At 39.2% G+C, this 15,121-nt stretch overlaps 1 protein-coding gene across 2 annotated transcripts; it reads right to left on the bottom strand.

Moving 5' to 3' along the window:
* Window positions 1-266: 266 nt before the first annotated feature.
* On the bottom strand, window positions 267-10,365 carry LOC137325273 (tetraspanin-1). 2 transcript variants are annotated; one of them, XM_067990168.1, is made up of 8 exons: window positions 10,276-10,365; window positions 6,683-6,760; window positions 5,264-5,470; window positions 4,896-4,970; window positions 3,899-3,997; window positions 2,757-2,894; window positions 2,572-2,655; window positions 267-1,223 (listed from the first exon to the last, which is right to left on the bottom strand). In XM_067990168.1, the coding sequence occupies exons 1-8, from the start codon at window positions 10,345-10,347 to the stop codon at window positions 1,161-1,163; spliced, it is 816 nt and encodes a 271-aa protein (XP_067846269.1). In that variant the 5' UTR covers window positions 10,348-10,365; the 3' UTR covers window positions 267-1,160. The 2 variants fall into 2 exon arrangements, with proteins under 2 accessions (XP_067846269.1, XP_067846270.1); XM_067990169.1 differs by lacking the exon at window positions 10,276-10,365 and adding an exon at window positions 9,600-9,737.
* Window positions 10,366-15,121: the final 4,756 nt, after the last annotated feature.

The following is a 15,121-nucleotide window of genomic DNA, read 5'->3' as shown; positions in this document are numbered from 1 at the left end:
ACTCTGCCCCACATCTCCAACCCCAGAAAGACTAGTTTCAACTCAATACACTATCTAAATTGTACTAGGGGTTGGTTCATAATGAAAATGTGGCAAAATTTCCAAATAGTGAGATGTACCCACACAAATTCAAGTTTCCATCTTGAAAGTTCAGTTATCACAAAACCATAATTAGAATGCAGAGACTTGTTTGAAGTTGACAGTATCTGATGTCAAACAGACTGGGTGCTTCATCCTGTACATGCTACATAAATCATCCAGTTCAATAGTTGATAAAAAGACTGTTTAATTAAACATAACTACAGTAGTCAAGTAAAAAGGCAAGGCTATACATACACATTCAAGTTTCCTACCTCTGTCCAATTAGTTAAGCTATAAAGAAAAAAGTTTGTGCTGTTTAATGTGAACTTTCAGAAAAAAAAGTTTGATATTGTATCCAACTTTAAGCCCAGGACTAATTTACAAAATAGCAAAAGTATAAAGTGCTGGTACTAATAAGTAGTCAGTACAGGTATAGAAAATAGCACTTGCTTGTAGAGTGGCTATTTTGTCATTAAATTTAGGTGTAGTTATCAGACATTGGTCACTTGACAGGATTGGCAATTTTGCTGCCTAATTGGTCAATGGATCCAGCACCTCAAGGAAAACTATACCAAAAACAAAATTTAAATAAGTCAGCCACTACATGTTTATGAATCTGAAATCATGATAGTTGGAAAATGTCAGGAATAAAAATTCAAAAGTCTTTGACTCAAGTGTTTCATCTCCAGATAAAGTCATCATTTTGGGGGTGAGGGGGATTGGAGAAGTGACCTTTTGCTCTGAGTGCCAGGGAGTCTAATGCAACTTATACACCAGTTTCACCAGCACAAAGAATTGCCTGAAAAATACTATGTACAATAGCAAGTCTATCCATTCTAACTCAAATGTGATGTAGAAATTCTGAGTGCAAATTTAATATTTACATAGGTGTTACTGTTAAAGTGCATAAATTAATGTGCCTGAAGAAAAACAATTCAACTTCAAGTACAATCAAACTTTAGACAGTTATCATGTAGTACATGGCACTGGTTTTCTTGATGTCTGGGGAATAATGGAACTTCAGATCAAGTCCACAGAACAATATAGAAACTGGCAAAAAAATCTGGATACATTGGCTCTCATATTTCAGTCTTCCCATCGATCTTACAGTACAGGTACATAGACACCACCATTGCAGCAATCTGCAAAACAAAAAAGCTCTCAACAAGATATCCAACAACAACTTGCATTTGTATAGCACCTTTAACTAGTAAAACATCAAGGTGCTTCACAGGAGGAGTGAATTACAAATGTAATTAGTGAAAACAGCAATCAGAACCTGCAGCAGTTCAGTGATGCATTTGCTGTTTGTAGGACTTCATTGCCAGCACTAGTTACATCTCTGCTTCCCCCCACCCCCCCAACCAATAACATGCAAGTGCATTTGCAAAGTCTAAACCAAAGGCCAACAATTAAGGTTTACATTTACACCACTTGGTGCCACAATTATGGCATATCTACCAAAAACAAGAGGTCTGTGTTGAATTTTATCAGGCTGCACTTGAACATTTCCAAAAATCCCAAGATCTACACAGGGTGAAGCTCAGACCTTCAATAAAAAAAAGTCAGGCCTATGAGATTCAATTGGCCAAGATTTATTTCTAAAAAATAAAAAGGCATGTACTCAAAAGGTTGGTGGGGGGGGGGGGGGGTCCAGGGAAATCTGGAGTGGTAGAGTACTTTGAAAAAGTAGTGTCAAGATTTGATGAGATCGTATATTATTGCAGTAGAATGAGATCTGCTGGCATTACAAGGAGCATAAATAGAAGCCAGCCCATGAACAATCCAACTGGAGGCTGGAAATTTTGCATTCAGGAGTCATAACTGCTAAGGATTTCTTGAATATTCCATATTTGATAACCCCAGAGCAGCTGAAGATGGAAGGGGAGCCATACTAGAATCTTGTCAGCAATAAAATTAGCATGAAGAGTATTTCTTTTAAAGGAATGAGGAAAATGTGTATTAGAATAAAAACCTCCTAAACTTAATGCTGCTCTTGGGAAGACATTTTAAACAGGTTACTGTGCAGGGGAAGGAGAAAAAGTCAGCTAGCCATCTGAAAAGACACCATTTCATAAATTTATTATTTGGATGAGTATTATAACTAAGATCATGGTGAGGAAAAAGGCAAGCAATAGAAATTTCTCCACAACCCACACTGTGTTTGAAGACAATGTGCCTCATTCCCAGTTGTTAATGTCACAGTTAACATTTGAGGCTACTTACTGGTACTGCAGTAATGCACATTTGACAAGTTCTATAGGTTTTGGCTAAGGGGCTGGATGTTTTAATTTCTCTGGAATGTGGTTAGTCTCACCCTACAGTATTATGCAAATTCAATAGAATTGACTGCACTACCATTTCTTAAAGAATTATTCCATTAGCACAATCATATTTAGATGCACTAAGCAGTCTGCTTTGGTAAGATTTGCAATTACTAAACAGTTTCCATTTCTGGACAGCATTAGAGTTTAGAACAAAGCATCTTACCTCCAGTGCACAGATCCCTGCTGCAATCCCACCAACAATGTTAGCATTCTCTTTCAAAATGTCAAACAGTTGCTGAAAGCATCCCTAAACACAAATTTTAATAATTGATAAAGGGCATTATAGCAATAAATTGGATTCAGAATGCAGTTATTAACTGAGCTATATAGGAGCAAAAACAATTTTACCTGTACATTGCTTACAACTGCTGCAGCTTCATTACAAATAGTTGAATTGCAACAGTATGATGGAAAGGTCCGGTTGTGCTGAGTGAAGTAATATGAATCATAAAAATCTGTGTAGTTGGTAAAACCACAACACTTCAGCTGAAAGGGGAAAAATGAAAAAAGTGATACTAAACACCAGAGATACAATTCCCACATTAAGCTATATAGTGTAAGCCCTCGAGAAATAATGCTAGAGGAGGGAGCTTCAAGGGCACAATTGGACATGGGGAGTTTTGGAAAGAGCAGAAGTGATTTTGAATTACCTTCTCCAATGCTCTACCAACATCCAACCCACATCTCATTTCAAACACTTCAGATTGCGTCCTCACCAACATATTTCTACATGCCGATCACACAGTCCTCCGAGCTCCACTAATGACCCTATCCTAGAGATGTGCATCTTCACTGGAATCTTTTCCTTAACCCCACTTTAGTGATCACCCCCAGATGCTCCTGACCAGGCTTTTCCTTGATCCCTTCATCATTGAAATTGCTTTTTCAGCCATTACATTTCTGTAGTCTTCCCCTTAACTTCCCTTCCTGCTTTCAGGCTCTGACCATAACTGTTTTCCCTTTCTATTTCCTGTTGTCCATTCCCTCCCCCCCCCCCCCCACAAACCAAATGTTTTGAGAGGTCTTCCTGTTGAGGACATGACAGATCTGAAAGACTGAATAGTTTTAGGACTGATGCAGTGTATACACAGATACTCAATTCAGTGGGCAACATTCTAGGCATTTACAATTCTCTTCTTCCCCAATAGAAATTGCAGCACAGAAGGAGACCATTCAGCCCATCATGCTTCTGTTGGCACTAGCTCCAACTAAAACTATTCATTCAAATCTTATTTCCCTGCCCTTTTATATTCTTCCTTTAGATACTATCCAATTTGTGGTATACAACAGTGTCTTAGCCTGGGGGGGGGGGGGGGGGGGGGGGGTAAAAAGCATTCCATGTTCTATATTGAGTGGAGCTCAAATTAGAGTTGAGTTAGTAACAGACCCATTTCTACTGCATCAATTCAGTTAAAGATTTTGGCCAGAGGCAGTGAGACCAAGTGGCAAGTTATAACCTCAGTCATTTACAAGGTAAGGAAAACAATTACTTCACTCATTGTAGTATTCCAGATGCCAGTCACATCAGTTTGTCTGCCATAGTCATTCTTCAGTACTGGAGTAACCCATGCTCGAAGAAGACTTTCTGCCTACAAAAGACATCACAAAAAAAAGTCAGTCTTTCCACTTATATTGTAGGTCTTGAGTGCAAAGTAGAAAGCTTATACAGCAGCACCATGAGTGGAAGAGATAATAAAAACCTAAACATTTTACCATTAAATCCCACAACAGGTTAAATTTAACAGGATTTGAAGAGCAGTTTGTTGACAGGTGGTAATGTACTAAAATTATGATTCTATAAATTGAACATTAGAATTTACACCAACATTTTTCAAGTGCCCCACCACCTAGATACAGTACTTTAATCATTGTAGACTCAGCTTTACTTAAAGCACAAGTGACCTATGGTCACTTGATGTAGTCTTGTGTACAGCTTCACTGTCTTAATATGATAGTGACATTTTTTTGTGAAGCACAAAATACACATGCATAAAGCTATATTTGCATTAAAACAAATTTAGGTAGGCCGATGATGCCAGGAGCTTCACAAATAAATGACCTACAAGCCTAGTTGCACTTATTTATAATGTGGGTGGCCTTACATGTACAGCTAACATTTGACTGCTAGCTTAATACTTCATTATATTCAACTATGTTTAGAAACATTAGTACTGCTAGTAAAATGTTAGACAAAAGTGCACTATTTATATCCCACAAACTGAAAAACTAGTTACAGATTGTGCTTCCAGACTTGAATTCTGTTTGGAGAAAAACATTTGCTGTAACACTAGTGTGAGTTAATGCTAGTAGGAACAACTGAAGGCAATGAATTACATTTGTACAAGTAGTCTGTTAGCAGAATTGTGATTTTTCATAATGTAGTGGTACCAATACATTAAATAAACCTAGCAACAGGAGTTAAATGCAACTTAGACATTGAAGTATCCTGCTTATTTCATGGTACAGTTGGATAAAAATCTTACTTACAAAAGAAGAATATACCAAAGCCACAACTGCAGCAGCAATCTCGGCAATAAAGATGATCAGAACAATGGCAAAGAACTAGGAAGAAAACAACAATTGTCAGCCAGCACAGTCAAAAAAAAATCCAGATTGCTACTACCTTGTGTGAAAAAGTGCTTCCTGATTGCACTCTTGAATGGCCTGCCTCTAATTTTAAGATTATGTGCACAGGTACAAAAAGCAAGAGGCCATGGACATCCAAATCTTTGCTCCTTCACAGTTCCTAGTTTTTCCACTATTCAGAAAATATAGTCTTGGATCCAAAAGTAGATTATCTCACTTCCCCACATTGAAGTCCCTTTTTGCCTACTCAAACAGTATTTTGTACATACCATTATTAGCAGACACTTGCTTTCCTTCTGCGCTCCACAACATCCCAAAAATCCAAGAAGAACTAACACAGCACCGATTGCTATGCAGAAGTAACCAATGTTGACAAATTGCATTGCTTGAGAAGATACAGGGCCAATGACTTTTATGAAAGAGCTTCCATCCACACTAACCCATATTCCAACACCTAACAGGGCTCCTCCGGCAAGCTGAAGGAGGAATGAAATAAAACATTGACCACCATCAAAACTTGATAAATGAATGGGTATACAAATACATCAGTTATATACTTGAGTTATTAACATTTCAAGCTTTAAAATCTTCAAGTCAAACTTTTACAGCATGAAGGGACAATATTTCTCCATCAATTTTAAGCATGTGAAACATGGGAGCAAAATATTCATGCTAACCCATAAGGTTAGATCACTTCTAAGTTAGATTGTAATATTTGTTGATCCTGAATGGACACTCGTTAGGAAAGGTTCAACTAGATAAAAACTTTTGTATATTAGTTTGATCATTAACAAAAAAAAATTGTTTACAATAGTGACTACACCTCAAAAGTCTTTTGAGGATGTGAAAGGCACTGTTGTAAACAAACATCAGCCACCTACTGGCCACAGCAAGGTCCCATAAAACAGTAGTAAGATTTTGTGACTAGAAATAGTCTGGTTAGTGGTGTTGGTTGAGGGATAAATGATCAGGAGAACTCCTGGCTCAGAATAGTGTTTATGCAACCTTAGTGACATTGTTGAAGAGTGATTGAGGTGATGTCAGAGTGCCTGAATCAATGCTTTAATCTGAATAATCCAAGTTACTAAAATGGGAGGATTTTTGCTTTGGATTCCAGAAAGAATTTTGTAATAAAAAAGTATCAAGTGTGTCAGAGATAAGCTTGTTTTGACAAGTTTGAAGTTTTGCAATAGTAACACCTTGCTTGCAATTTTACTGCTAACTAATTCACATTCCAGGCCATATCCAAATCCATTATTCCTACATTCAGTAGGTGAACCATGGTAAAGCTTAGCTCAAAACCAGATACTGATTATTGTGAAACTAAGTTGTAAGATTTGCAAGAGGTTTACTCTATTCCAGCCAAAGATATCAAAACAGGGGCAAGAATACAAGGGCTTAACATTAAGATTATTCCAGCACTTGTTAGCAAGTAGCTCTCATTTCAGCTACATAGTCAGCATCTCAAGTATTCTAAATAGTAATACTTGATGGTTGAAGTCCACAAAAGAGCTCACAGCAAACCAATTAGGCAAGGACTTAAAAAAAACTAAGTTGAGACACTGCACATGTTAAAATTAGCCTCATGTCAATAAGCTACCCATGCCATGTATTTTATAGGTTGTGGGTACATTATTAACATAAATGGGTAGTCTGGTCTTTTATAAAAATGTTGAGTATATACTTACAAAGATGATGAGATTGAATAGGACCATGATAACCTTCACAAATGTAAAGCACCCCATTCTCATTTGAAAAGTAAAGACCTACAAAGAGACAGCAAAAATATTCTTTTAAAACTTTTCAGGCCATGGTAGCCAGTGAAATCCACACTTAAGTTCATATTTTACTTTTAATTACTGATGCAGGCCATTTTGTTCATCTTAGTTCAACCAGCCAGAAAGACCCCAAGCCTCACCTCCAGAGCAGCATCCATTGGTTTAAAATGTGCAAGGTTTTCATTTCCACACTATCCTGAAGAATCATTCTATATGTTGTGTGACAAGCTTCTAAAGACGACTTCAAAATTTACTCATGTGAACCTATGCCTCCTACTCAATTTAATCATCTCCCCCCCCCACCCCCATACCATTTACCATCCTATTTCAATATAATCTCAGACACCTCCTTTCAATAACCCAAGTTTCTATAGTCTTTCCTTATAAATCAGATCTCAAAACAAGGGATAAGGTCATACCTCTTCTGTACTGCTGTGTTTACACATTTAAGCTATTTTGGTGGCTACAATGCCCAGGATTACTATATAGTTTAAGCAGGGCTTCCAAACTATTAGGTTCAGCATTTGTTTTGTTGCTCAGTTGGACATGTTGATCAGGGTCTAGTGACACCTTCTTCACTTAATTCAACACCATCCATTTATCTTCTACATATGGAAGAGTGTAAAGCACATGAAATTTCATCTGCCCACTTAATTTCTAAACAGCCTCCAAAGCCATTATACCTTCTATTTAAGAAGATCTGCAAGTTTGACCAATTTGCAGAGTTTCTGCATCCAAATATTATTTAAATTGGAAACAGTAGCAGTCACTAAACAGATTTCCAAGGGGAAAGAGGTACCCTCACCCAGATACAACTTCCAACAGGTACCCATTGTTTAATCCTTCAGCCAATGTCATTAATTCAAGATTTACTCTAATACCTCATGAGTTTGACAAATAAGCCTTTTTTCAAATGCTTCTTGGAAGTTTAGGTATATCACATTGCAAGGCTTACTACAGTCCATTTAGGAGGTCTCTTCCTAGAAAGAGGGTCTTTCCTTTTTGAATTGAGGTTGATAGCAACAGTCATTGTATAAATAATCTCTAGGATTATTCTAAAATATAATAAATTGAAATACTGGGCACTGTATATAGATAATCTCCAGGTTTCTCAATTGATTATATTTTAGATACTGGGAACTGAAGAAAACATTTATACCATACAGTAGGAATCAGTTCAAGAGGCAAATAAGTTCAGACTCAAGCTCAGTAATCATTAGAATGGGAAATTTCTGCATAAGGAGTAGTTTATTTAAAAAAGTCTCCCCAGTTTTAGTTTGTAAAAATAAGTTCAGAAGAGAGGCACTGAATGCTGCATTTTTGCCTATCCCCAATTCCTCACACCTTTGAACTGCTGTAGGCCTTATACTGATGTATTAGTTAGAAAATGGTGAGATTTTGACCCACTAATAAAGTGGGTCAGGATAGAGAGATTTGGGATAGTGTTCGTAATCTTGCTGCTCATCCTTCTTGGTAGTGAAGGTCACAGGGCTGAGATGCTTTCAAATCAGGTTTGGCGAGTTGCTGCAGTACACGACTGCTACACTGCCCTCGAGAGTTCAGTGGCAAGGGTACTGATCAAGCAGATTGCTTTGTCCTGAAGCTTGACGCCTTCTAGTATTTTATTCAATACTCTCCTTAAAGTCTGAAAAGTTGGCTTCAAAGTTTGTAACATTCAACATAAAAGGGACAGAAAAAGCTAGTTTGCGTTTCACTTCAAATTGGAAATTTGTTCTACTCAAAAGGAACAGTTTTCTTGACTGTTTGGCAAGCCTTTTCATATTCTTTGCGTACATTAGTAATAAAATAAAAAAACTTCACTCCCAATTCGTGACATGGGGAGGGAGGGGGAAAGACAGCAGATATTATCTATCTTTTGTTTCAGCAATTAATACAGACGGCAAGAGGGAATGTAGTACGAGAAACTAGAGCCAAACGTGCCCAGAAGGCGAAGCAGTGGATGAAGTAGCTGGTTAGCGCAGGGCTGGTGTTTACGGGGAATCAACGGCCCGTGTTTATAAAAGTGTTTCAGGCCTCGATACACTTGCGTAACGAACCAATTGCATCTCCGCCCCCTCATAGCAACAATCCCCTTTAATCCAGTTTGCGGACACGGGATTAGCCTAGCCTACCCCTCTGCACAGCATCAACTGCAACGCCTGTGAATCAGAGCTGACCTGCTACAGGTAAAGCTGCACATCACCAATTTTGCTCAACAGACCAAGGTCTGGCAAATGATACTTCCTCCAATTCGTTTTTTCTACATTGAAATTTTCTCTCTGCTGTGATCTCTTTACAATCAGGCACATAGAGGGAAAGAATCAATTTTGGTGGGGGTGGAAGAAAGAAGGGAAAGGTGCGCTTTTAAAATAGCGCCAGGTAAGATTGTTGAAAAAAAAGTTAAACTATAAGCATACTGGATACAATAAGACAAGCCACCAAATAATACGGCATAAATTCAAACGAATCTAACAGGTGGTTTGCAAAAAAGGTTCCCACTTAACACTAGAATTGGGAGGGCAACAGCTTCACACAATGAATTCCTTTGGTGCAGGGACGATAAAAGCAGAGTAGGACTTAAAGGTCTTACCTTGATTTTAAAACAAAGGACTGAAAACCATTGCACTGGGTAGGTTCAGCATTTAGAAACAATACTATGTACTAAATACAAGGTGCGACTTTCAAAATTCTCAAAACATGCACAAAAGTTTAAAAGTCAGCTTTTGACAAGCTAAAAACATTAGAAAAAAGTTACAACGATTTAGATTTAAATTATGAAAGCCAGGTCTTCTCAATACAAGTTTAAAATAACTATTTGGACACATACCTTTATTTAACAGCTTTCCAGGTACGGTTTAAATAAATCAGATGTACCACAACTAATTCTCCTCCTCGATTTTAAACGAGCAACAACTGCTTTGCCAAGACCAGATGCCGCACCTGCTTGGCGTTACATTTAAGGGAATGTTTTAGGTTACATCATTGTTAACCAATTGCCCATGGAAGTGGGTTGGACCTACTTGATATTTCAGGTCCAGGTGAGGTAGTGGTTGCGCCCTCTTGTGAAGGGCAGGATAGAAAGATTATTACAAAATCCCAAAATACTGACGTCGTATCCTTTGTATGACTCATGGAAAATGTTTAAATAAAGAATCAATTAACCCGTCATAATGGACCTTAAGTATATGAAAATTGGTTTCCAAAGGTCTGAAACTTACTATGTTAACATTTATGGTGGTTTTTTTAAACTTAAGAAAGTGTAAAGTGATACAACTCACAAGCAGCAAGTAAATTCGCACCGCTTCCCATTACTTAATGATGGGTTACACTTAAGCTACGGACACAGGTCATGGAATGAGGCAAAGCAACTTAGTTTTTCCACAAAAACCTCTATACATACCCCTCCGTTGTGGATTCTATTCAACCACGTAAAGCTTACCCCTACCTCCTGCAAAAGTAACTGATAGAAAATTCCAAACTAGCTAGCTAACTTCATGCCTTACATCATGTGTCCGATAGTAGTTGTCTTCCTTGACATAATGCTTCCATGGTCCTAATAGTTCAGCGATCTTCATGTTTCAGTATTCAACAGCTCCAAAACTTTCATACTCTACTAGTCAATGATCTCTATTTGTACTTATCCATGTAGCCCACAATCCTCTTCTTAATGAGACATAAAATGTGTTAATTGACCCATTAACTGCTTCAGCTGGTTGTATATTCACAACTATGTGGAAAGGGGGAATATTCCTAATATGGTCACAAAGTTAATGAAAATATGTAAAGATGAAGGAGACCATGGGGGGAGGGGGGGATTTTAAACCCCAAGAACGGGTGGGTTGGGGGTGGGTGGGAGTTGAAAATAGTTCCGTGACCGGTGGGCACCGCAGGGACTGGAGTGCATCCTGGACCGATATAATAAAATTATTATTTGACACTTATTTTGGGTTTATTGATTTACTGCACATAAACACTCCCTAACCCCCCTCCCCTTATAAAAGGGGGGCCTAAAAAAAAAACCTGGCTGTACTTCCATCCCACACTCCTGAGCTGAGCGGAGTGGCGAAAAAGATAGAAAGCTGTTTTTGACACAACTCAATGTCTTTAGGGTCCTCCTTTCATTCAATCACTTCCATTGTCCTATTTCATAAGTTTCTTTGCTTCATTTTAACCTGCTGTTTGTTTTTCTGTTACCTGTTTTTAACCTCTCTTTCCAATGATTTCTCCCCCAGCTGCCCATCTGTTCTGCTCTTTTCTCCCCATCTCCCCCATTCCCTTTACAATCCCCAGATTCCCACCCATTCCCATGTCCCCTTGTAACACCATGCAGTCTGCAGCTTGTGTGTACATGTGCCTAAAAAAAAAGAAAATAGTTGTTTTTTGGATTGCGATCGCAACCCGGCTTTATTTCCAGGTTTAACGTCGGCGTGTAAAAGTACAGGCTTCCCACTGGGAATGCAAAGTACGAAAATTTTGCAGTTGAAACCCAAAAAAACAACTATTTTCAACTCCCACCTGCCCCCAACCCACCAGTTCTTGGGGTTTAAAATCACCCCCAATGTGCCTATTTAACTTATCCTTCCATAGAAATCTACAATCCTCCCAGCACAACATCAAAATCCTTCTTAAATGTCACCAGAGATTTTGCCTCTCATAGGATCACTCTAAGCATTAATCACTCTTTGTATGAAGATGTGCTTGCTGACATTATCCTGAACTTTCCTTTAACCAGTTTGTACCTATATCCCCTTCTTATGCAGTCATGGTTTAGCAGAAAATAGTGCCCTGGATCAATCTTTTCGATTCCACCTAGTATCTTATAGCTTTATAAGGTCCCCTTTCATTTGCCTCCTTTAAGACTAAAGAGTCCCAAGTTTTTCTAATCTTTTCTTGAAACTCAATCCTCGACAACAACAACTTGCATTTATATAGTGCCTTTAACATAGTAAAACATCCCAAGGATGTAACACTATTGATCAGCTTTGTTCCCCTTCTCTGCACAGTGCCCAGTTTCCCTTAGGCCTTGGTCACCAGAGCTAAAAGCAATGTTAAAGGTGTGCCTTAACACAGTACCACATGGCTTCAACATGGTGGCCTCAGACTTATAAGGATAGATTATTCCTGAACTTTTCTCTGAGGAACACTAGATTCTGAGTACAAAGATCAGGAAAAATGGGCAATGATCTAGATCACCCAGTCTCTGCCCTTGTTACGTTACCCGGATTTCTGGGGTTTTCCGGGGTGTGGTGGGGGCGAGGAAGCTTGACCTGTGTCTTCAGTAGGTGCAGTCCAGTTAGAAGGCATGCTAATGAGGCAAGTGGGGCAGATCCTGGCTCCTGCCTTGTTTTGATGTTCATTGGATTGCTAGGCACCCGATGCAGGGGTGACTGAAGAACATGTCGCTTGGGCCTACCCCTACAGCCCTGCTGACTGGACATTCTGTGAAGGCTACCCAGGATAGGGTGAAGGCTGCAAGGTAGGGCCAGTTTGCACAATCGAAACAACCCCCAGCTCAGATCTTCAGATGGAATCAAGATCTTCTGGTGATGATCTCCATTGGCAGTCAGAAGGTGCTAATATCTCAGACTTGACACAAGCCTCAGAGGCCTGCAGCTGCACCTATCTTTCCTGCCCCTTCCTCTAGCACTGGGCCCTGCTGGGGTGCTGCGTGACCACATACATGGCCCAGTGCATGAAATCCTGGTGCATGAGAAGAGCAGTGCATTTTGGGTGCACTCCTCCAGTCTAGCGGGATAGAAACGGCAGGAAAGTCCACCGATTTGTTAATGTAGCTCAATATTCTGTTTGCTTTAATCGCTTCTCTGCAATGACTGGACATGATCAGTGTTGTGTCTACTATCTCTCACAGATCTCTCTCAGCCTCTTCACTAACTAGTTTGACACCATTCATTATACCTATACCCCATTTTTGTCCACTGTTGATGACTTTGCATTGAATTTCATCTGCATTTTGCGCACTTACAATATCATCCAAGTCTTTTTGTAATTCCTTAGCTGCTATGTCAGACTTTATTGCTCCCTCTTGTTTGCCTCATCTGCAAATCAGGCCAATTTGCATTGTGTTTCTGAATCCATATCATTTATGTAGATGGGAAACAGTACACCTCCCAGTCTGACACATTTCCCTATCTGCTTCCTCACTTTCAGACAATTTCTCATCCACCTTCAAATTCTATGTAGCAGACCCACTTAAACTTGTGTAGCCGCCTTTGGTAATTACCAAGGGTTGGTTTTTCTATTTTCTTGGAAATAGGTATCAAGTTGGCTTCTTTCCAATCCAGTGGGACCTCCCCTATATGATTAACTTTCCACGATGACTGTCGCTATTTAGTAAAATTGGCCATAGATTCGCTCAGCACTCCGGTACATCGCTTCCATCTAGTGTCCACCTATGGGAATTTATTTACTTGCATCCTTACTAGGTCTGGCCGATATGTAACTCCAGTTCCACAGCAACATGGTTGACTCTTAACTGCCTCTGAAGTGGTCTAGCAAACAGCTAACAGCAGTTCAAGAAGAAGGCCCACCACCACCATATCAGGACATCTAGAGATAGGTAATAAATATCGGCCTTGCCAATGACACCCACATCCTAAAAATTAATTATAAAAAGAGCCCCCTATGATGATGGGTGGTAATCTACTAGTGACTTATTTGATCTCTCTGTTTTGCTTTAAGACAAATAATTTATACTGACTCTCCAGTTCTGCACTCACCCACCTACTTGTTTGCATCAATATGATCCAAGGAAAGAGCAAAGAAACAGGATTAGACACAGATAGCTCCAGTTGAAGAGCTAGGAGAGGCACAGGCACGATGAGCTGAAAGTCCTTCTCTGTGCATTAATTTCTAAGATTCTGTTTTTCTATGATTCACTCTTAACATTATAGGGACCCATTTTGGTCGGCCTTTTGTGAGAAATGAGATCAGTGCTTACTTGTAGAAGGGGATGATCCTAAATTTTGGAAGGCCACAGAAGTGAGAAGTTGAAATGGGTTTCTGAACAACAGTGGCACAACGGCAAATACATGAAATAATAAAGATCAGGGTTCTGGTCAGTGACATGGCTGATGATTAGAACCACAGAAGATTACAGCACAGAAGAAGGCCATTAAGCCCCTCATTTGTTTGTCAATTCAGCTCCAAAACTAATCCAACTGCCCTATTCTTTCCTTATTGCCTTATATCTTAATCTGCTTCAAATATTTACTCAATTTTCCCTTAAAAGATGTAATGTGTTCTGCCATAACTTCTCCCTGTTCCATGTTCCAGCAGCACCCCGGCATAAAGAAATTTCTGCTAAGCTTTCTCTACACTCTCAGTAACAGTTTGAAATTGATGGCTTCTCATCACTGATTTCCCAACCAGAGGAAATAGTCTTTCCCTATTGACTATCAAAACTCTTCATAATTTAAAAAATTTCTATTAAATCCCCTCAACCTTCTCTACTCCAATGAAATCTTCAATTTTTCCTTATAACTGGTTTGCTATGCCTGGCATCATCCTGCTTTCTATAGCTTTAATGTCTTTTCTATAACTGCCCACAGTACTCTAACTGTGGACGAATCAATGTTTTGTACAAATTTATCATTGTACTCTATACCCCTATTTGTAAAAAACAAAATGCTTTTAGTCTTTTTTATGGCTTTATATACTTGCACCTGCACTTTCAGGAAATTCTTTATTTGAATCTCTAGGTGTTGCTGTCCATCCACACCATTCAGTGTCTTTGCATTGAGTGTATGCTCCCATTCTATGTTTTTCCACCCAAAATATATTAGCTCACATTTATCCACAGTAAATTGCCTCTTCCACATGTCTGCCCATTACACTAACCTGTCTATGTTTTCCTAAAGTCTTTTACTGTCCTTTTGCCTGTTTGCCAAACCACCTGTGTTGCGTCATCAGCAAATTTCGAGAGCAAAAGTGGACCCTGCAGTGACCCCTGGGTTATCCTACTTTCAGCCTAGCTCTGATATGAACAACAACCATTTACCCCCTTTGTTTCCTATCCATCAACCAACTTTTTAATCCATCCTGTTAAATTTCCTCTTATTCTAAGCCCCTGAATTTTCTAATATGTCTCTTGTGAGCAAAGCCTTTGACACGGTACCGCATGGTAGGTTGTTACGTAAGGTTAAATCTCACGGGATCCAAGGTGAGGTAGCCAATTGGATACAAAATTGGCTTGACGACAGAAGACAGAGGGTGGTTGTAGAGGGTTGTTTTTCAGACTGGAGGCCTGTGACCAGCGGTGTGCCTCAGGGATCGGTGCTGGGTCCGCTGCTATTTGTTATTTATATTAATGATTTGGATGAGAATTTAGGA

The sequence above is a fragment of the Heptranchias perlo genome, chromosome 9 (genome assembly GCF_035084215.1).
Source record: "Heptranchias perlo isolate sHepPer1 chromosome 9, sHepPer1.hap1, whole genome shotgun sequence".
Classification (NCBI taxonomy): Eukaryota; Metazoa; Chordata; class Chondrichthyes; order Hexanchiformes; family Hexanchidae; genus Heptranchias; species Heptranchias perlo.
This window is presented reverse-complemented; position numbering and strand designations above follow the sequence as displayed.

Coding starts and splice junctions, on each gene's coding strand:
- LOC137325273 (XM_067990168.1), bottom strand. CDS start 10,347: ATGAAGATCGCTGAACTATTAGGACCATGGAAGCATTATGTCAAGGAA. Junction 2,895..3,898: donor GGAATACTACAATGAGTGAA/GTAATTGTTTTC, acceptor TTCCCCTTTCAG/CTGAAGTGTTGTGGTTTTAC. Junction 2,656..2,756: donor CAGTTGTAAGCAATGTACAG/GTAAAATTGTTT, acceptor ATTTGTGTTTAG/GGATGCTTTCAGCAACTGTT.